General features: G+C 40.8%; 4 protein-coding genes across 16 annotated transcripts in view; 3 read left to right on the top strand and 1 right to left on the bottom strand.

Moving 5' to 3' along the window:
* The window catches only part of LOC128761115 (testis-expressed protein 264 homolog), a 38,169-nt gene extending 28,672 nt beyond the window's left edge, over positions 1-9,497 (bottom strand). For all 13 annotated transcript variants that reach the window (XR_008414900.1, XR_008414902.1, XR_008414903.1 and 10 more), the window contains exons 1-2: positions 9,101-9,497; positions 5,414-5,635 (exon numbers count right to left, since the gene is read on the bottom strand). Coding sequence is in view for 1 of the 13 variants with exons in the window: in XM_053869057.1 (XP_053725032.1) it covers positions 5,414-5,635; positions 9,101-9,355 (477 nt within the window). In the remaining 12 variants the exon portion in view is untranslated. The remainder of the gene's footprint in view (positions 1-5,413; positions 5,636-9,100) is intronic.
* An 889-nt stretch (positions 9,498-10,386) lies between these two features.
* Positions 10,387-11,713, top strand: gpx1a (glutathione peroxidase 1a). Its single transcript, XM_053867683.1, has 2 exons — positions 10,387-10,727; positions 11,040-11,713. Exons 1-2 carry the CDS (start codon positions 10,509-10,511, stop codon positions 11,391-11,393), a joined length of 573 nt encoding a protein of 190 aa, XP_053723658.1. The 5' UTR covers positions 10,387-10,508; the 3' UTR covers positions 11,394-11,713.
* A 546-nt stretch (positions 11,714-12,259) lies between these two features.
* Positions 12,260-13,803, top strand: brk1 (BRICK1 subunit of SCAR/WAVE actin nucleating complex). The gene is made up of 3 exons (XM_053868680.1): positions 12,260-12,423; positions 12,858-12,940; positions 13,323-13,803. Exons 1-3 carry the CDS (start codon positions 12,306-12,308, stop codon positions 13,347-13,349), a joined length of 228 nt encoding a protein of 75 aa, XP_053724655.1. The 5' UTR covers positions 12,260-12,305; the 3' UTR covers positions 13,350-13,803.
* A 1,173-nt stretch (positions 13,804-14,976) lies between these two features.
* On the top strand, positions 14,977-21,773 carry rbm5 (RNA binding motif protein 5). Its single transcript, XM_053868678.1, has 25 exons — positions 14,977-15,124; positions 15,338-15,386; positions 15,720-15,897; positions 15,972-16,124; positions 16,211-16,289; positions 16,654-16,727; positions 17,404-17,487; positions 17,723-17,783; positions 18,078-18,143; positions 18,215-18,375; positions 18,448-18,545; positions 18,619-18,706; positions 18,782-18,844; positions 18,947-19,010; positions 19,159-19,259; positions 19,330-19,459; positions 19,789-19,880; positions 19,962-20,132; positions 20,198-20,338; positions 20,416-20,487; positions 20,610-20,795; positions 20,873-20,947; positions 21,022-21,122; positions 21,203-21,332; positions 21,397-21,773. The coding sequence occupies exons 2-25, from the start codon at positions 15,370-15,372 to the stop codon at positions 21,520-21,522; spliced, it is 2,511 nt and encodes an 836-aa protein (XP_053724653.1). The 5' UTR covers positions 14,977-15,124; positions 15,338-15,369; the 3' UTR covers positions 21,523-21,773.
* Positions 21,774-22,471: the final 698 nt, after the last annotated feature.

Here is a 22,471-nt window from a genome sequence, read left to right as displayed (position 1 = left end):
GTGCTGGAACTTGAATCCCAGTGACTACTGCATAATGCTGTAAAATTATGCATTAAATGAAACATTTTTACAAGTGTATAACGTGCTAGGGATCCAAAGAAATGCACGAAAATCACATCAAGATAAACGCTACACGGGTTCCACTCCATCTTGTGAGACTGATGAGATGGACAGTGGCACTACAAGGTCTCTAAAAATAAGTATCCTTCTTAAATTGCAACCGCAGCAGCCTGATCTTGATTCAGGGCGACAGCGTAACAGAGAATAAAGTTTAAATCAGATCAATCATATGCAGATGTGACATTTAACACCAACAGTAGAGTCCCAGATGCTAAGAGATGAAAGTCATGTTTGAACTTTTGATTGGCAAACTCCACTGAGCTTCCAGTGGGAGAAGTTAGCTGGCAGGGTCGTGATGCAACATTCCTCATCAAAGAAGTACAATACACTCGTAGAGCGTTGTTTCACAGATAAAAATAGCATCACATGCCAGGAACGTTCAATTGATTTTTGATTGGTTTAGTTCCGAACAATTTGCCTCACCATCAAACACCTGACCTTGTGTTCAGAATAGCTATTAGCATGTTTAGCCCCCTTTATTAACATCTCAAAGCGGTCAATGGCACTCTGCTGCCTACCTAACACTAAAAATCAAGAAGATATCTGTATTGAATTTGTACGTGTGGTATCAGCCACTGGCTTCAGGCCAATTACTGAAGCATTAATATGCAGCCACATTTTAACCCTTGGGAGGTTATTTAGGGTGACTGGAGTTGAAATATGGGCAGGGAGAACAAAATAGTTGAGATGAAAGTGTAAACATTTTTATCCAAATTGGACTGTACAAAAAGGTTCTCCTGTGCTTGTTAGAAGTACGACTGTTTCTCCAGCTACTACTACTCCGCCTCTCCTCCACAACATTTTTAAGGCCCATTTATGCTTCAACATTCTGTCCGTGCTCTGCGTTCTGTTAGTCCATGTTTCTGCACAAAGCTTACAGACCAAATGGTGCAGTACCACCGGAAACCATGGGTAGCAGTGTTGCTGTTGCTGCTTTGATGTCATCACAGACCACCGCCCCCTACAATGCTGCCTCCTGTTGTGTAACAGGTGCATTCTGAATACTTCTTCCACAGTCGCCATGTTGGTTTTGGAGTATGTAGTTGTCATAAACGTGACTGTGGGCTGCTCCCCCTGGTGGCTGTATTGGTGAACAGTAATATACAACAAGTATGGAAGCATGTGATGTGTGAACGTTTGAAACGGACGGGTACAATTCTTTAAGTAAAGGGAGCATAAATAAGCCTTTACTCTCACCACAAATCACTATGACACCATACTGACTCACTGTCATCATACTGCACTACCCTCACAAATCTCTCTGACTCGCTCATACAATACCACACTTCCTCTCAAGGAACTTTATAATAGGCTTTCTTTAGATCAAGTGTTTCAAACTGGCCGCTGTGGGTACAGATTTTTTGTCCCAACTAACTAAAAAGCACACAGGTTGCGACCAAAACCAGCACAGACTGCAGCCATTTTCTGGATCAGTTTGAGACGCCACTCTGGATCTACCGAGACACAGTGCACCTCCTTCTGACCTTCTATGTACTTCACTACCAACAACCTAATGCTCTTTCACGGCATGAATTCATCCTGCAGCTCACTGGTGGTGCCCTTCCCACTTTATCTCCAACAGCCCGTTCCCACATCCCCATGGAGACTCATCAACTAGATCATCTTGAGAGTATTTATTGTTAATTGGAGTATTATGACTTGAATATTCAAAACAAAACTCACCCCTCAAAACAAAGAAGCTATATGGATGCTATCTCAGCTGGTTACAGCAGTATATTATATAAAGAGTTCAAACTATGATGCGGAACTAAGCACATTTATGTAGTTGGTGTAGCTAAAGTTTGAAGATTTTAAAAGCAATTCTCCCACAAGTGTTTGTGAGATGTCCAATGGGGAAAAGCCAAAAGACTGTTGGGGTAGATATCAAGCTTCTCCACTGGTGTGATGTATAAGTAAAAACACTTTGAACTTGAAGGCTGCTTTGGCAAAGCTCAGAAGTATAGCTTTAAATAGGACACCTCACATGTATGAGGCAGAGAGGAAACAATGCCGCGTATGCCTTTTGTATGATAGATGAAGACACCCAACATTAGAATCCTGTAGAAGAAAACTCCAGCTGCTCTTCGGTCAGAATACAAACAGGATGACCTTTTTAGACCTTTCAGAATTCACATCACAGCCAAGAGTCTGCATGCGAAACAGACCCACTAGATGAGCGTCTGCACTCCAACAAATTCAGACAACACTAATCATAATTGGGAGCAGCAGTGCCACAGGAGGTCTCATTCTGCATCCAGATAAAACAACTTCATGATCACATTTCAATGTGTGAGACACTGAAATAAAAAAGGACAAGACACAGCTTTAAATTCTGGACAGAAACTCTGCACTGGCAATAAACTTTGGTGCCCCGCAGCAAACAAATGTCGCGTCGTCTGCCTCTCACAAACCTTTAGATCTGTGGTAATGTCAGCATTATTATCCTCCCACCCCGGTCCCTGATCCAGGCTGAGGGCCTGGCTTCTGTGCCAACAACAAGCCTCCAGATGCACGGGCAGCTGTGATGTAGCCTGTAAAAAAGCCATTGCTTTACAAGAAAAACACAGAAGCTGATCGATGGTTCAACTCTGCAAATATCAGGCTCAACCATGGGGCCGGTGCACAGAATCTGACAGACGGAATTCATCAATGGCGGACATGCCAGGTCTGCTAAATGCTGATGAGCTTGTTTGAAAAGGTCTCACCACTTGGGATATTCAAAGTGTCAGCCATTATCAGTGTGCCCTATTCACTAACAGAGCCACTTAGCACAGAACGTTCTGCTGGGCTTGTTCCGGTGACTGTTCTCCCAGTTAGAGGGTCTGAGTTTTGTGCAAAATCATTACATTGACATTTTACTGCACGTGGCAATTAACAACGTGATGCACGGTGAATGGCAAATAACAATTATTTTTAAATTGGAAGGCAAATCAAGTTAAGCGTTCCACGAATCCACCAATCTCGAAAGAGCGTACAATCCTGTGAGTGTCATACCGGATCAAGTGGTGTCCAAATATACTATAGAACTGTGAAAACATTGTCACATACAGGCAAGCGCTAACACACACATGCTCTACAAGTTACAGGTACAGTTACCAAATAACCATAGGCTGTATGTACGCGCAAGTAGTGAGTTCATTCGATAGTTCTAATGTAACAATTCATCATTCTTGTTTCTGGCATGTGGGTGAGATGCTGTGGCACAGATCATGTGCCAATCTTGTCATCAACAGTTCTGTTTATGTACAAATTCATGAGCAGTTTACAAGCATCCTGGATCGTATTTGTCTGTTGAATGTGATTGACAGCATTTGTTCATCTGTGTATAGTTTACGAGTCAAATAGAGCAGTAACCAGCAAGAAATTACCACACAGAGTTGATCTGCGAAAACATTTATGTGGGGTTGCATGGAACACATGCGCCACTCCTGCATTGATATTCAGTTTATGATTTCTAGTTTCAAACAGTAGCAATATGTCATAGGGAATTGCCGTCTATTTAAAAGGTATACAGTAAGATATGAACTGTAAAACAGCAGGGTAGGAATGATAACCAAAGATGAAAGTGCCCAGTCACTCAACAGCAGAGAGTGACCTCAGACAGGTTTATGGCCAGCTGAGAGACGGCCTATCAAAAAAGGTGTTTAAACAGATGGCTGAGGCAGACAGTCAGAACACACTCCCACATTTCCCCAACAGAAGCCAAGTGATTGAGACGACCTGTGGCGTTGCCACCTGTTTTCGCACACTGCATAATTAAACACCAGCCGCAAAACTCCCCATCACCTCACAATGACTCACTTTCCCAGCATTCCCCAAACAGTGTATCATGAACCAACAAAGGCTTTTTTTGTAATTGTCTGAAACATGTTTTAGTGCTGAGAATCTATGAAGGCTCTTCTTTCTGTCACACCAGTTCCTCTTCAAGAATCTAAAAATGCCATCTTCATCTTTTTCCTGGCTCATCCGTCTTGGTGTCTGGCCTCCCTTACTTCTCCACATGAGCTGTCCCTGAGCATCTTTAAAACCATCACTTTTGACACTGCTTTGTGTTACAGAGGCTTCCCCACATTACACTTGTGTTGCTCTTGATACTCTTGACTGTTAACTGCCACATGTTCTTATGTTTACCATTAACACCATTAGAGAATGGTAGAAATCTAAGAAGAAGAGGGAAATCAAGTGAGGTAGTGAGGTGGATGAGGCTGACTTAACTCCTCTGGAGAAAGTGTAAGAAGAGGTATGTGTAGTCACATTCAACCATGACCCACATTACGGTTACATGCGGAGCGGAGCCCGATTAAGGCAATAGCTCGATTAAGCCACCCAGTCCGATTGTGTCATGTTCTCCTGGTTTACATACAGAGGAGAGAAAGTCAAGGCAAATTGATGCACTTTAAGTCTCTTCTGTTACAGACAAACGTTAATTCTTCCTTGGGGGCACAGCAGAAAATATTATTTGAGATGCACTGCCATGGAAAAAGAACAGGTCGCGTTTTATTGTACGCCGTACAGAGCCATCATGCTCTAAATACTCCAGAGATTGCATATTCTTTGTATCACAAAAATGATACATGTGGAATAGCGAAAGTACAGACTCAGCCTGAGCAGTTAGTGAGTAAGTTAGTCGACTAACTTAGTAACCATGTTAACTTGGAGGTAATGTCGTCGGGCTGGAGCAAAAAAAACAGTGTGACCGGTCTTGAATTAGTTTACTGGACATCACTCTATCATGAAAAACGTTTTTTATATTGATATCACAAAGTACAAGTACAATGACCGGGATACATTAGTGTCAACAAAACCACTTTTTAGGACATGTATTGTTTCTAAACAATTGGAAAAGTTGGTTTTTTTTTTTGTATCTTCATTGCTTAAGAACCCAGGGCTTCAATATACAAAAAAGAAGATCTATAGGACAAAATGATAAGATGATAGTTTGTCAAAAAGTACAACATGAAAACATCAATAAAGAACTGCTTTTGTTGTGGTAGAGCCACTTATATCCAACGCATTCCCTTGCTATGTGAGGCAATAAACAAACGTTCAAAAACAACTTGCAAAAAGGGAGTAACTCATTTTTGGTAATGTCTCATTTGCATGTGAAACATCATAATTTTCAGATTTGAATCTTCCATGTTTCGCTTAGTAAGCTAAATGTACTTTTCCTATTCATCTGTTTGGAATTTCCCCAATGAGGGGCATGATTCTTTCAGTCCTTTTCTTCACTTAACACTAATATAATCTTCTCGTGCACATAGGAAAAGGAGGAAAATGAAAAGTGATACATTACCTTGATGAAAAGAGCTAACTGTAGATAGACTCTTTTCACTCTCAGGAGAACAGAGAACACTCTCCCGCAGGTCAGTGATGTCGTGACCACATGTGTGACCTCTGGGAAGGAGCACACATTGAAGCCAGATTGTTCACAGCGAACGAGAAGCTCTGTGTCGGCCTTCTTCTCTCCTTCACTGAGGATACAGCCTATAGCATAGCGGCACTCTGGTCCAGGCACCTGCAGGAGAAAAAGATCAATAGAGAATAGCAGACCAGTTTAATTAGACAGAGCAGCGAAGGCAAGTGTTCAAATGGTGTTATTCTTGAGAAACATTTTTCAGAGATGTCATGGAAAGACAGCATGCTCATTAATCAGAGCTCTGATTGAACCTTTGCTTGGAGGACCCATTATTGCTTTTCTCCTTCTCTAAGCATTAAGGTGCCCATTAAAAAAAAGGGGGGATGCATCCCGTTGGGACAAAGACTTTTTGCTCTTTCAGCGTCACAGGAAGCCCATGAAATAAAAAAAATCTGAAATGGTCGGATTCGTCCCTGCATGTATTACCATCCATGTATGTGAAGCTATTATTAGAAATGGCCCCAAAGGAAGGTCCCTTAAATCTTGAAAAATGAATGATACAGCTTGAGAAATTTGACTGTGAGGATTAAGCTGCATACCTCTGAGGCATGGTGGTAAGAAAGTGATATAACTTCATACATTATAGAGTGTGAAATAACAGTAAAAATCTAATAAAGGAAATAAAAGCCATGCTTAATTTTAAATCCAGTTAAGTATTGCCAATTCCTTATTGAATACCTTGCAGCCTTTTTTGAGTGAATGAGTGCCGTTCCTTCTATTTAGGCTTTGAAACTTTTTTATGCTCTCATACATTTGTATTTATTTGCCACAGTTCTGTCTACACAGAAGCAAGATAGGGCCTTGCTGACCCTCCTCAACAACACTCGCTGCTGTAAGGACAAAGTCGCTGGTCCTAACAGCTACAGTATTCCTCCTGTGATCTAAGGTGTAGAAGTAGGGGAAACCTGGAGCACAGGCCAAGTGGTCCCAACACTGATCTTGGGATCAGTGGTATGAAAGGCCAACAAACAGTGCTATAATTCCAGGACTATAAGCCTCTACTTTTTCTCGTGGTCTGAACCCAGCGGCTTATACAACAATGCAGCTATGGATTTTTACAGGCTAAAGAGCGTCATGCTGCCAAAATATTGAGCCTCATCACATCAGACCGATGACATCATATATCATTTTAAGCCATTCATGTTTAATCAGGAACACACATTTAACTAGGCTCAAATGTGGCCTAAAATGATGGTGCTCACAGCATCATTGGTGGGGGTGAGGTGATCCATCTACATACTGTACATAGGTACAGAGCCTCTGTTCTTGTCATAAAAAATCTCCAACCCAAGACAGAACCAGCACTTTCGCTGCCAGATGTCCTTGAGTCATGCTGAGATCCACAAGCCAATCCCAAGGGGGAAAACAGACATGCCTGCCATTCTGACATTTTCAGTTCTCGACAAGAGTTGTATAATGAATATTTCTCAGCATGGGGAAGGAGGCCCTGACGCAGAATAAAAGCTTTAAAGAGGATCCACTTCAGCCTCTTACTCTTTTGTCTTAATTGGGCAGAAGGCAGGAGAAGAGGGACGGAACAAAGATGTCATGGCAGAGGTGATGCCAGGTCGGAGGGAACCCATAGCTTTGAAACTATAAGTCTGAGTTTTTTTTTGTTTGAAGTGTAGGAACTGAGTGAGTGGGGACAAGAATATGCGTTAGCCCTTTGAAGGAGGCAAGTTGCACCAGGCCTGTAACCATAGCAACAGTTATAGAGCTCACACACCACGTTGGGGTCGTTTTTGTATCTCCAAAGGAAGTGATTAAAGAAATAAAAAACAAGAAAAGTGAGAACAGCAATTCAGACCAGCCCTGCTGACACTTATCCATCGTATGGTGCGCTTTTCAAAACACTTCTCACAGCGGATATCAACACAGAGAGGCGCACTATTTAGTAGCACCACTCTTTTCTGAGAGCACTCCTGAGGGCTACTGACACAGAGGCTCTGTGTTATCCCCTGGTTTGGGCGATAATGAGATGAGATCATTAGCCCAATTATTTTAACTTAGATCAGATCGAAACTGTGTTAAGAGCAATGCGATACCAGCTATGTAATTGCTTTCATGGGAAAACAGCAGTAGCAAGAAGTGAATGTTTTAAATCAGAACTTCGGGTAAATCAAACTATTAAACCGGGAAATACTTTGTCACATTGATTGGGTTTGAGTCACACTGAGAATAGAATAATTGAAAAATGAAAACGATGTGGACATTGAAAAGATGGTTTTGCAGTTTCGAACTGATTTCCGCACTGTAAAAGGGCAAGTAGAAATTACATTAAAGATGTATATGATACACAAATATGCCATAAACAGTCTTTTTTCCTTAGTGACAGGTACATTCAATGGTAAAAGGAAACAACAATCTTGGTATAAAAAAACATACCTTTTTTTTACTGGTTTTAAACCAGGTCAAGTTCTTCTACGTTTTTAATCTTTTTTTTTTTTTTTTTAATGCTCCTACACCTCTGGGCGAGGCACTCAGTGTACCCACTCACTCAGTGCAGTATATCGATTGCACTGTTTTTTCACAAGATTTCTAAAGTCTACAAAACAGGGGCACAGGGATTCTGCTTACTTCCTTTACCTCATTTGTTTCAGAGTTAAAAGAAATACTTTGCAAAACTTGCAGCAATTAATTACTTTCTCGTATTATACATAATTATATTTACTTGCGATAACAATAAACAAAGCTTTAATTATTTATTCTCCCAAGACAAACACAAAAACAAAATAACTATGCCGAATCAAGTTTACAATCATCGTAAAAAGTATAAGAATTTTTTTGAGTGGCTTAAATGCTGTTGCTGTTGAACGATACTGTTGAAGTTTATGGTCTCTGTAGAGTCCCTCGTTGTTTTGAACAGTTTCTTCTCGATCAAAGCTAACATCAGGGTTGTGGCGAGATAAATAACTTTTTCATCATTGTATGGCCAAGAGCAAATCCTGGCTTCATCCAAAAAAGCTATGGGACACCTAGAAGCTGCCCACTTTAAGGTACACATACACTGACAACGAATCTAAATGATTAAAACTTTTAGTTTTATCCCATTCTTTTGTAATGCATAGACCAGTAAAACTGCATAATTTTTTTAAAGCTTGGCACATAGTCATGCAGAACACGGGAAATGTGTTGTGGTGTAATGGGGCATATAATGACAATAAACAATCACACAATCTATAGCTATGTTGAATGGAAAATAGTCAAAAACAGATTCTGCAACCAATCTGATTTCAAGATGACTTGATACAATACACGCTGAAAGTTGTGGGACAGGTGGCCGTATGCTGATGCGGCATGGAAAATAAGAGGAAGCACCAGCTTCTTGACGAATTTATGTCTAGCCTCAGATTATTTTTTTTAATAATGAGAATAGAAACATACATCTGAAGTTGAACCAGCTTCACTGTTTTCTAGCCCACGTTCCTGTCGCCATCTAGCGTTTAAGAATTAGTAAAGAATTTGAAACGGTCCATTAAAATGACCGAACAATAAAAATGACAGTTACTGCTCATGACTCACCACGTGTTGCCATTTAAGTGACGTTTGTTTGCGGTGCTTTACCTTGTTAGGGTCATCATAATACACTCCGAGGCAGGACAGCTTTGGAGCCAAAATGTGACTTTCCTTTAAAAGATGCACACACTCCTTGTAAGACCCTTGTTTGAACTTGTAAGCAAATGTGATCTTACTAATCGGAGGTTTTCCAGTGATAACGACAATATTCGGGTACAGCTCTGTGTACACGATATAAACCGCGACACAAACAAGGCTGACCAGGAAGCTACCAACTAAGCACAGGCTGCTTGCCCCCTCCATGTTAGACTATTAAAAAGTAGTGCCACATGTCCCTTCACCTTACGACATGCTAAAAACCATGATGCGATTAATGAACCAGTTCATTCAGAAGCTATTAAAAAAAATACGGGACTTCCATTCAATCAAGTGCACACTACTCTGATACAACTTCCTGGGATGTACCATTTACCACTCGGACAGGGGTGTGGCTGTTCCTTTACATCCACATTAAAATAATGCAGATTGTCATATTTCCCGTGCGATCGCGGTTATTAGTTAAGGTATGACATTAAGTTTGTTTTTAATGTATTTTACGTGTTCTTAGTTGAATAATATGGGTGGTTTAAATATTACTAAATGAACAATTACCCCTGCTTTTAGGGTTTGTTAACGTATCGCATCCGAGCAAGTTTTGACTGCACTTTACGTGTGTCCTGTTCAAATTTGTGGTTTATGACTTTTTAATCGGAAACGATAAATGTATACTGAAAGATGTTATGCCCCCCTTGTTTATACGAGTGTTGTTTGATGTATTCTGAGGTCTGTTTGGAATGGTCTTGCATTAAGATTGGGCATCACGTTTGACTATTGATGGCGTGTTATTGACCACAGCATTAAGTTAATAAAATCCCTCTGGTTTGAGCTTAAAGGCCAAACTTCCAATGTGCACTGAAATGAGAGTCAGCATTCACATTAATTCAGGCTAAATAAGATTTTACAGAAAACAGGAGAGAGGGGGAAAGGAAGTAATCAGCATATACAGAGTATATGCACAAACAGAGTAGCACAAACACAAACGTCTGGTGAGAACAACATTAAAATATCTAAAAAGATTAGATGTTACTGCAATAATCAAACAATAAATAGCATTGTTCATTGTCCTTAGTGGGTCGGTGCATTATTGCACAATTTAAAATGACACTTTTCATAATGTTTTCAAGCAAAATAGAAGTTGTCAATTGTAAACGAGATCTACAATGACCTTAAATATTAAATATAAAGCTAATAGTAATTTAAAGAAATGTCCCCGCCTCTGGTGAGTCCGTTATGCCTTTAAAAAAACAAACTGATGGTGTCATGTTACATCCTCGACCCGCCCATCCTATCAGACTAGTGCTCTGTCAGGTTTGCGTTTTATCTTGAAACCAGAACGCAACACTCGGAAGACGGCGATATGGCAGCACGGCGCTTCTACGACCTCTCAGCTCGACTGCTGTCAGGAGAAACCTTCCGATTCTCGGCGCTGCGGGGAAAAGTTGTTCTCATCGAGAATGTTGCGTCTCTCTGAGGAACAACAACCAGGGATTACACCCAGATGAACGAGCTCCACTCCCGATATGCTTCGGATGGTCTCGTTATCCTGGGTGTTCCCTGTAACCAGTTCGGACATCAGGTAGGTCGAACTTGTTGTGCTTACCGGAAATGACGTTGAAGCTTCCGTGCCGCAACTTGGTTTTAGAGGTGTTGTTATAAAACCGCATTATATATGTTTATTATTATATTCTTTTCTTCCTGTTTTTTCTCGATTTCAATTATTTTTTGCTGTTCGTTTTTTAAATTAAAAGTATTTTTAGATCAATTTAACCCAGTGCTTAATAATAATTTGGCTGAGCAAAATTATGAAATAAACTATAGTACATAAAGAAATATAAGTATTCTTTTTCTGTGCTGTATTCATGTCTCAATATTGTCTCTCTTTTATCAGGAGAATAGCAACAATGATGAAATCTTAAGGTCTCTGAAGTATCTCCGTCCTGGAAATGACTTCCAACCAAAGTTCCAGCTGTTAGAGAAGGTACAAGTCAACGGAAAGGACGCCCACCCTTTGTTTGTCTACTTGAAGGAAAAGCTCCCGTTCCCCTGTGACAATTCTATGGCACTGATGTCTGATCCGAAGTCCATCATCTGGAGTCCTGTTTGTAGAAATGATGTGTCCTGGAACTTTGAGAAGTTCCTTGTCGGCCCTGATGGCGAGCCTTACAAGCGCTATAGCAGAAGTTTTCTTACCATTGACCTTGAGAAAGATATTAAGGAGTTACTCCAAAGTGCGAAGTCATAATGCGAAGACGGTCACATTGTCATTTCACATTCTCCTCAAAAGCAAATCTAAGATATATTCTGTGTCTGTGGCAAGAAGAAACTAAATCTTTTAGTTTCAATTGTATTTAATGTAGATGAGTTGAACCCCTATATCTAGCACTTTTGAACAAAAACAAAGGCACTCATATTGCTATACAGTCAGTTTACCCAATGATGGTGCTTCTGTAAACATTTCTATGTGAGGAGTGCTTGATGAAAATGTAAATGTCTGTATTTGCTTCATGTGTTCACCAATGAAAATGTATTTTGCGCATCCATGTTAGAGAAAAATAAAGTATAGAAAACATTGTCTGATGAATACATTCTTTCTTCCTTCATGAGGTTATATATCCTTCATTAATCCCGCCGTTCAAAATAACTACAAAAATACCAAGAAAAAATAAATAAATAAAACAGAAAATCTTCCAGAGAGCTTGACTGCACTTGATCCCTGTGTTGAGGGTTAGAAATGGTGTCGCTGTTCATCAGCCATTGTTAAAATTGAATTACAAACAAATAAGTCTTACATGTTACAGTAATAATTCATTTTGTCTGACTGACATCAATCAGCTTATCCAAAAAAATGAATCGTCAGTGAACACAAATAAAAAAAGCAACATTATTATACGTGATTGCAAATGTTTTTAAATAACACTGAATCCCATTTGATTTTAAAACATGTTTTTCCATTTTTTTTATTATTCAGTGTATACAATATACACTGAATAATACAAATTCTATAAATATATAGGGAATACAGTGTTTGTGGCAAGGCATCATACTGGCTTGCTTTGCTTTACTTATATTTATTAAAACAAATCGTGAGGTGTAAACGCACACCACGACAAGTCTTTCATTTCCTGAACGAACACAAACGCATCTCTCGTCCATCATGGCCGGTCAGGAAGATCCAGTGCAGAGAGAGATTCACCAAGATTGGGCCAATCGGGAGTACATTGAAGTAATAACGAGTAGCATCAAGAAAATCGCTGACTTCCTGAACTCTTTTGGTAAGTGTTGTGGGTCTGACAATACCGTCCAGTTCACCGTCTATTTTGAAACATCCTCCTCGGCTGGCTGTTAGCATTGCTAGCTGATGTTTCTATGGCCACTCCCAGGCTGATAGCATGTAGCAATGGTTGGTCATGTTTGGACGAAATATGTCCTCTCTGGTTACAGAACTCAACTGTATTCATTTATATTGTCGTTTTAGTTATTACAGAGTAGTATTGTCGCTGAATTAATATGCTTTCGCTTGATGTTCGTCGTCAAATGGCTAGTTGCTAATCGGCCCCAGTGATGCTTCTGCGACATAAACGGTAAACAGCAGCAGACGTCGTTGTCATCGCTATTTGAAATAAAGTGTGGTCTTGGACATCATAAATGGATGAAAACGACGAAAACGAGGTGGTATAATAACGGCCTGCATAAATTCATTTGACAGATATGTCGTGTCGATCCCGTCTGGCAACCCTCAACGAGAAGTTGACAGCTTTGGAGAGGAGGATCGAGTATATTGAAGCAAGGGTAAGAGTCATTTTGAAGATTAAATGTTATTGTAGTTCAACAGTGTCTTATTTTAAAGTAATATACTCATTTGTGCTATTGGATTTTTCGTTTACACCAACTGAGGTCACTGATGTTAAAAATGCGAAACACAAATTGAACACATCTCAGCATTCCTGCCAAGATTCTAGAAGATACTAGGTGAATTAGTTTGAGTTGATCACTATTTTGTTTACCTGCTGCAGGCGTCTCAGTAACCTGATGCTCACCTAACAGCTGCAAGTTGCATACTTGCTTACATTCTGTGCTAATTAATAAGTAGATGAGTATGGGTGATGTATTCAATCTGTATAGTTAAGTATATAGCAAAATGTTTTCTCTTACCTCATGTTTCAATTTCCAGGTGACAAAAGGTGAAACACTGACCTAGAGTGACCTTTGAAGTTCCTCATCATCCTCCACCTACCAGCCCATCTCAACCCTGATTTTTTTATGTATATAAATATTTGTGATGGACACAAATATCACCTTCATGTTTGACACCCTCGTGGACCATTTTCTATAACATTGTTTTATTTTGTGTTGTATAACCCTGCTACTTTTGTTAAGATGGTTTGGCTTGGATATTTGTGACTCAAGCAAAATCAAGGTAACTCAAATGAAGTCCATCTACCTTGATCGTGGTTCTGGCAACATAAAAACATTGTCATCTGGTTAATACAACAAAAAAAAAAATTAAATGGGATCATCCCAGTGTGCCAAGTTAAACATGGTTCAGTCTTCTAACGGGACTAATGTACAGTGAATTGTCTTGTGATTGTTTTTTGTTTTAAATACTGTAATAAAAGGAACAATGGAAATGCCCTTGTCATGTATTTGAACTGTCTTGTCTGGTTTAATGTAACCTTTACGCAGATATTTTGTTACCATTGTTAGTCAAATAACAGAGGAGTAATGTATTAAAGACACTTCACGAATCACTATAGTCTGAATTTGGTAGCTTTGACCCAACTTTGATATTTAATGAAACAACACTCGCTTATCACACACACTAAAAGAGGCCCAGTCTTCTATGTCCACAGAAAATTCATCCAACTCTATTTGGGTCCATTTTAAAATCGGTCCCAGCCATACATTTTTACCTATATGTACTTCACATTATTCCCCACTGCAGGACAAATAAAGGTTATTGATCTATATGCCAACTTTTACAGGTATGTCATTGCCATTTCATAAAAGTACCGTCAAGATTAAAGGTAAGAGACTATATAAATGAGATGAAATGTGGAATAGATGCTAATTAAATGGGAGGTATTTTTCAAAACCCTGGTGCCAGTGGCCTTTCAGATTGTTGTGCTTGCATGATATAGGTCAGTTTGTGACTTAAGTCGTTCATGTGCAAGTGGTTTCTCGCCAATATATGCTCAGTGTGATGGATAGATGACTTGTCCCCCACGTCTCACCACAAGTAGCTGGGTTAGACACGACCGCCCTACCAGATCGAGTGAATAAATAGACGAGCAAGGTTTCTATTACAAATACGAGGTATAATATGGTGAACTAAACGCTGTTGTCTTCGTTTTTTTTAAATCAATTTTCAATCATTATTAGGACACTTCAGTCAACAACCAAAACATGTAGCGATCGTGGAATGTTTTGCAAGGCTGACAACACGTTGCTATCCTGATTGTTTCTGATCTTTTGCTGATACCTGGCATGGGTGTTGACTGAGGCGTCCAAATAATGATTAAAAATAGACAACAACGTACACAACTGCCTTTAGTTCACCATATGAGCCACCAATTGTAGGAAAGAAAATGGCGACCATATGTGACTTCGCCCTCAGTTAGTCTTACAAGGCTACGTAAGCATTAATCGTGGAACAGCCCATACATTGTTGATTGCCTTGGTCGGCACATGAAAAGCACGCAAATCAAATGATTTAATTTTCCACGAACGAGTGGTGGAATAATGCACATATTATGTGTTATATTTATGTAGCGGAACAAGGGATCGCCTGTAAGACAAACTGAGGGCAAATAATTGTCACTGCACCGGTGCATCATGGGATAAAGAAGGTGTCGTCGTTCGGCTGACGTGAGAAGACCTTGACCGTAATATGGTCGTTTCAAAAACTGTTTTTATGGCATAGTTTTGAAACAATTGTATCCGTTAGTGACAAATATTGTTATCCATACTGCATTGGTGAGTCGCCACCTTACATAATTTGTAAGATTTACGTTAGCTAAGGAATGTTTTTCTTGTTCGATGTTGCCTTCAAACATGTCTGAACACTGATGTGGTTTTATAAGCAGGCTTTCCGTTACGATGCATTTAGCGTTGCTGCTGTTTTTATTGTATCGTTTTGCGGATAGTTTCCTGTTTTGCTCACACCTTGATCGTTTGGTTATGTTATAGGTCGTTCTTGGTTGCTAAAGCTACCGAGCAACATGGGAGCCGACAAGAGGTGAGTCGAGTCGCCATGATGGTAGATTTAGTTGGCGATATTTATATCTTACTGTGCTTTCTGTTACACTGCCATTCCACTTCGACTTCGTGCATTAGTCCAAATCCTTTTAATGTAGTATTTAGCACCACTAATATGAAGAAGCACTGAGACATACCTGATCTATCTGTATTTGTTTCTAAAATAACAGCCTCTAATTCAAATTCATAATTATTTAACGCTGTTTATTGATCTCTCTTTGATGCATAATTGTGGTGTTTTCTTGTCATTTCCTTGTGGTTATCGTAGCCATATGACATAAGGCGATGACAAATGTCTTGTCCATTTCAACAGGATAAGCAGAACTGAGCGAAGTGGCCGGTATGGTTCTGAGCAGCGCGTCGAAGATTTAGACTGGCGAGAGCGGCGGGAGAGGGATGCTGAGCGTGACCACAACATGCGGCGCTGGGGGGACGAGAGGCGTAGTGATCGTTACGAAGGAGAGCGCAGAGGATCGAGAGACAGTCCAGAGGTAGCACATTTCAAAACTACATGAAATACGCTATATCTTGTGTGACTAACGCACTTTCTTACTGCTTGATCAAGCAAAGAGAGCGAAAAAGGCGCAACAGCGATCGATCCGAAGATGGTTACCACTCAGATGGAGACTACCCTGATCAGGATTACAAAAGGGATGAGGAGAAGAAGAGCAAGACAATTATGCTTTGGGGTCTGGCCCCTCACGTCACAGAGGAAGAAGTAAGTATATCTCACTGACAATAATTCAAGCTGAATTTAATACGGCTTTATTTTGTCATTTTTTTAATGTTTTGTGTTCCTTCCAGATTTCTTATGCTATTGACCAACTTGAGGGACCCCAACCAGTGGATGTCAGACTGATGAAGAAGAAGTCGGGTGAGAAATGTACGTATGCCAGACACTTCATTTCTTTCCCTTCCCCACTGTTACATAGACCACTGTGCTTCCATCCAGACCCCATTTCCACCCCATCAAGCAGGAGTAAAGTTTTTATTTTTTGATTCAAAAGCTAATTGATTCAACAGCTTTAAGCCCAGTTAATTTCCTATCCCGTTAAGGTAAGTAAAACTGAATTACTAAGAGCAATGAAGTTCAACAGGACGTTGTGATATAGTAAGACTCATCCAGAATGACCTTCTGTTTACCAAACAGTGCCTGGGTCGTGACAAAGTTTGTGGAACAGTTTAAAGTATATGCCCATGGATTTTAACTAACACGCCTCCCGTCTATATTTGAATGCTGTCTCTAGGTATAAGCCGTGGTTTCGCCTTCGTGGACTTTTATCACTTGCAAGATGCTACCCGATGGATGGAGACCAATCAGGTTGCTTCACAATCGCCAAGTCTAGTTTTAATCTTGGGGATCTTTGAAGAAATTACCCAAAAGGCAACCAAAGTGCATCAAATGAGTAGTGTGGAAACTGCAAAGATTGGGGAAGTCTGTAGGAAATGTGAATTAGAGCATTGTCAGTGTACAGTTTGCATTTAGTCAATTTCATTGTCCCATTTTGTATCTATTTTTTTTAATTCATTCAAAGGGTTAATTCCCCTTTACATCCTGCAGATTTTGAAACGTCACGTGATCTACTAATGTGTTTTAAGAGGAGACAATTTCCTATATAAAGGAGGCATCAATAACGAGGGGTGACTCAATTCTGAAGCCTCCTCTGTAGGATTTGTGCAGTTTCTTTTTTTTGTTTCGTTTTCTCTCAATGGCAAGTTAACTTTTGTTTTTTTGTTTTGTTTTTTTGGTCTAAAAAGTGTCCCACTACGATCACATTTTACATTCTGCTCCAGCTCAGCCTGGGTGCCGGGTCCCAAACACATTAGGAATCTTCCTTCACGAGAAGCTCACGCACATCATCGTGTGCTATCTTTAGCACAAAGGCTATGTGTTGGGGATCCCTTCCTGCCCTTCTCTCCCTTCCAAAACTGCTAGCTCAGATGATGAGATCAGCATTCGTCATGAACTACTGTATGACATTCATCCTCCTTTTCAGAAACTCCTGGTAATCCAAGGAAAAGTTGTGGACATGCACTACAGCCATCCGAGAAACAAGTATGAAGACTGGCTCTGCAATACTGTAAGTTGATTGGTTGCGTCCTGTCATGCAAGCACCCCAACCAAAAATAGCCTTTTTAGTGTTTAGTAAGTTTTCTTATTGGTGATGTGAGTTGACACACCTATTTGTAAAGGACAGGTGGTATTGATGGTAAGGATGGTATCCTTCACTCTAATATAGACGTCTTGTTCTCTGAGGCACCTGTTCAGGGCTTTAGAAGGTGTGTAATAAAAATGATGTAAACGGTTACTTGCAGTGTGGCCTGTACAATTTCCGGAGGAGGCTGAAGTGCTTCAGGTGTGGAGCAGCCAAAGTTGGTAAGTAGCTGAATTACCAAGAGGCGACAGACTCCATCATCCAAGCAACCTGAATCTGCAGTATTGGGAAGCAGTTTTTGTACAGCCTTTACAGTGGAAAGGAGAGCTGCAAATGTTAGCCCAGGCTAGCATGCTTCTTTTTAAACCCAACTTTTTTTTTTTTTTTTTTTTTTATACTAAGTGTATCAGTTGTTTACACAAGGTCAGGGACTCTAAAAGCTACACCTTGTGGTCAATGGTTCCAAGTGTGTGATAACGATGCACTTTTCATCTCTGTTTATTTTTTCTCAACAGAGGGCGATGCTAATGGTAATGCTGGCCCCGCAGAGAATCCGCCCGGTGGAGATTTCTGCGGCGACAGTAAGACCAAATTATTATATTATATAAGTTAAGTACACTAGCAATTGATTTCCTGTTTGTATCTTTTCTAGCCATCATCCTACGAAACATTGCTCCTCTTACTACGGTGGATGCCATTCTAACCGCCTTGGCCCCCTATGCCAATCTGTCGTCTAACAATATACGCCTCATCAAAGACAAGCAGACTGGCCAGAATCGAGGTTTTGCCTTTGTTCAACTGTCTTCTCCTCTGGTAAATTCATTTGGACCGTAAAATATGATTTGCAATGAAGTATTTTTAATATGGATTCATTTTAATTAACAGGAAGCTTCTCAGCTGCTGACCATGTTACAAGGACTGCAGCCTCCGTTGAAGCTTGATGGGAAAACCATTGGAGTCGACTATGCTAAGAGCGCTAGGAAGTAAGTGTAAAGCCAAGTCTATTTTAACTGTACGACTTGAGTGGGAAAATAAGACCATCTCATTTGTTTTTAGGGACTTCTTGCTCTCTGATGGAAATCGCGTCAGTGCCTTCTCTGTTGCTAGCACTGCGATTGCTGCCGCCCAGTGGTCATCAAGTCAGGTACCAAGCGTTAACACATTCAAATGTTTGTCTGTTTAACTCATTTTAAAACGTTTTCTCCATCATCCTGTTCAGCCTCAACCCAACTCCGAGTCATCTGATTACTACATCCCGGAAGGCTTCAATCCAATTCAGCAGGTAGGCTTTTTCTCTTTGTTGTTGTCCTTCATTCACATCAATCTGTCTTGGTTACAAGAAAATAGAAGTGGTTTAATTCATCTTTTTTTTTTTCCCCACCAGGACTACCAGCCCTTCTACCATCAAGCAGGAGTCAGCACCTCTCAGGAGAATGGAATTTTGGGAGGTGAGATTTTTCATGTTTACAACTCACATTCATCTCAACACAATGTCTCTGTGTTTTAGTAATTTTCCTAGTATAATTTATTACTATTAGAAGCAGTCTCATGTAAGGTTTGGATTACTATTAACAGTTCAAATTCTTCATCTTCTAGCTCCCCCTGCTTTAAAGATGGTTCAGACTCCCGCGGGAGTAGTTCTCCCTCCTGGTGTGCAGGTTTACCAACCCCATATAATTTCCCAACCTGCTGTCCAGGTAAAGACTCAAACCAAACAAGTGCAGGTGATGCATATTGACTTATTCATTGAGCCTATGTTTATTACAGGCGTTACAAATTGCGCAACAATTGGAATCCAAATCACGGGGTGCAGCTGAAGCTGTGCCTGTTACCTCTGCTGTAGCCTCTGCCACTGCCACATCAGCAGCCAGTGGACAAGCCGCCGTCGCTAACGCAGGTATCAGCGCTCTTCTGCCCTTGGTTGTTTCCAGTTTAATATATACACATCTATTCTTTTTTTGTCATGGTGCGAATGACACATCAGAAGGTAAGGTGAGTGAGTGACAGATACGCACAGTTATGAAGCAATTTGGAATCTAGCATGTCCCTAAGCCTCTCTAAACCTTAACTAACGTGTATTATTACAAATAATCACAGAGTGCTGAAGGAAAGCCCGGTTTCTGCTGTAGTTTAGCTGTAGAGTGACTTCATAACTGACTCAAGTGTAGCATTTTGACTGGTGTTATTAAGGCGTTGATGATTTCAATACTCTGTCTCTTTTTACAGCTGCCCCTGATGTATCCAGCTACCAGTACGACGAGTCTTCTGGCTATTACTTTGATCCTCAAACTGGCTTGTACTATGACCCAAACACCCATGTAAGAAAAACAGTGGTTATGAGTTAACTCCTTCAAAAGGTCTGTTTTAAATAATGTGTTCTTTAATTCCCTTCATTTCAGTACTACTATAACTCCCAAACTCAGCAGTATCTTTACTGGGACAGTGAGAAACAGACCTATGTACCAGCCTCAGTTGATGCAGGACAAAATGCTAATAACACACCTGGCAACAAGGAACCTAAAGAACCAAAGGAAAAAAAGGAGAAGCCGAAGAGTAAAACAGCTCAACAGGTATTCAGCGTTAACATGAGTTTAGCTTGCTTTATTTTATTGACTTATCTGCTGGGACCGTTCAGATCGCGAAAGACATGGAGCGGTGGGCCAAAAGTCTGAATAAGCAAAAGGAGAATTTCAAAAGCAGCTTTCAACCAATTTCTCAAGAGGAGCGGCGAGAGGCTGCGGCAGCTGACGCAGGCTATCTGCTGTTTGAGAAGAAGGTAGAACACTGTTCGACAACTGCAGCTGTTTCTGATGGTGTTTGAATGCCTTCTGAAGGAAGTGTGTGAATGTGCAGCAGGCAGGCCTCCTCGACGAAGCCAATCCTCCAGAAGAGGAAGCTCCAGCCACTTCAGCCAACTCCTCCAAGGTAAGAGTAAAGGTGAAAGCTGTAACATATGACCTGTTCCCACCCTCTGGATAAATCGCTCACTTTTGGGTTAGTAAGTTTAGTTAGTTTAATTTCTAAGGCTGTTCATTTGCTTATTTCAGCTGGGACTAGTGGCAGCCTACACTGGAGATAGTGACCCTGAGGAGGGAGGAGCTGAGGCGGAAGGGGCCGAAGCAGGCGGGGACAAGATGACCGACTGGAAAAAGCTTGCCTGTCTGCTGTGCCGCAGACAGTTCCCCAACAAGGAAGCTCTGGTCAGACATCAACAACTTTCGGACCTTCACAAGGTAACGCAACAACCTCATTATTTACATTCTGTGTCATCGCCGATCACAGAAGTGAAAGATTTGTACGTCTCCTTTAGAAAAACCTGGAGGTTCACCGCAGAATAAAGCTGAGTGAAGCAGAGCTGGAGGAGTTGGAGAGACAAGAGACTGAGGTTGGTACGATGCTTTAAACAAGATGGGTTTTTGCAGTGTTACTTTGGCGTCAAGGAATGTGTATGTCTTGTAGCAAAAATATCGGGACAGAGCTGCTGAGAGGAGAGAAAAATATGGAATACCAGAACCCCCAGCACCCAAAAAGAAGAAGTTTAGCCAACCAAATCCAGTGGTGTAAGTGTGATTGACTTTTCATGAATTTGATTTATTTATTTTTGGTTTCACCTTTAAATTTGTTGACTTCTTTACTGCAGAAACTACGAGCAACCCACCAAAGATGGCCTCAATAGTGACAACATAGGGAACAAAATGCTGCAGGCCATGGGTTGGAAGGAGGGGAAAGGTCTGGGTCGTAATCAGCAGGGCATCACTGCACCTATTGAGGTACGTGAAATTACACATTTCAGCTATAAAAATCATACTTAAACTCTCTAAATGCCCCCCTCAGGCGCAGCTCAGGACGAAAGGAGCAGGACTTGGCATCAAGGGCAGCAACTACACTCTCTCCTCCTCAGACACGTACAAAGACGCCGTCCGTAAAGCTATGTTCGCCCGCTTCACCGAGTTGGAGTGAGCTGAAGCAACTTCATCAACCAGTTCAACTGGCCACGACTGGCGCGTCTTCTCATGAAGTACATTTTCACAGGAGGCCTGATAAAAGGAATTTAATTTATACTTTGTACATACGCTCAGTAAGAGAGCGCCTCTTGTTCGACCGGCCGAAAAATGACGTTTTACTCGTTTATGTTGATGGTTTATTGAAGTGACTGTACAGTTTATACTTTGAATACTTGTGTTTGTACAGAAAATAAATGACACAAATGAATGGCACTGCTTGCTTTGATCGCAGCGATGGTTCACGGTAATGGGAACGGTTATTAATGGGATCCATTCTATCATTTTAGAAAATGACTTCAGATGTAATAGTTATTGCTCATTATATCCTGCACCACTGGGGGGCGATGTTGCTATCAAAGAAGATGGTGAAAGTCACCAAGGGCCTTTAACCTCAACATGGTTTATCAGGAATAAATATTTTTGGTGGTAGCTATCATGCATCTCAGGGAGCATCATGCCACAGGTCGCTTGAATGGTGGGGGTGCTTTAGCCAGTAGGACATGGCTGAAGTGTTGCGTGGCCTACTCAATTGTATGTGGACCTTGATTTTGACACCCAGAGCTCACAAAAATTTAAGGCCCCAAATGATTGAGAATGAACCACGTTCAGTTATGAGGCTACATGGTCTTCCCCCTAGACTCAAGCTGCAAGTCCACTTTCAGGGCAAGTGTTCGCTGAATGTTGCATCAAAATGTATGAACACTGAGTGCATTAGGCTGCATAGCCTTAGATTACCTTGGATGTTCGAGCGGATAGCAAAGTTCAAACCTCGGATGACGTGGTGTGACTGATGAATGTGTACTTTCGGCAGGCAAGTCAGGGCCTTTTGTGCTGCCTGTATACAGCTTCGGTGATGTTACTCATCTGATGGACTGTGAACAACTCAAGATTTGCAAGATCATAAC

This window comes from Synchiropus splendidus, chromosome 6 (genome assembly GCF_027744825.2).
Source record: "Synchiropus splendidus isolate RoL2022-P1 chromosome 6, RoL_Sspl_1.0, whole genome shotgun sequence".
Lineage (NCBI taxonomy): Eukaryota > Metazoa > Chordata > Actinopteri > Syngnathiformes > Callionymidae > Synchiropus > Synchiropus splendidus.
Note: the sequence above shows the minus strand (reverse complement) of the source record. Positions and strands in the feature narration are given on the sequence as shown.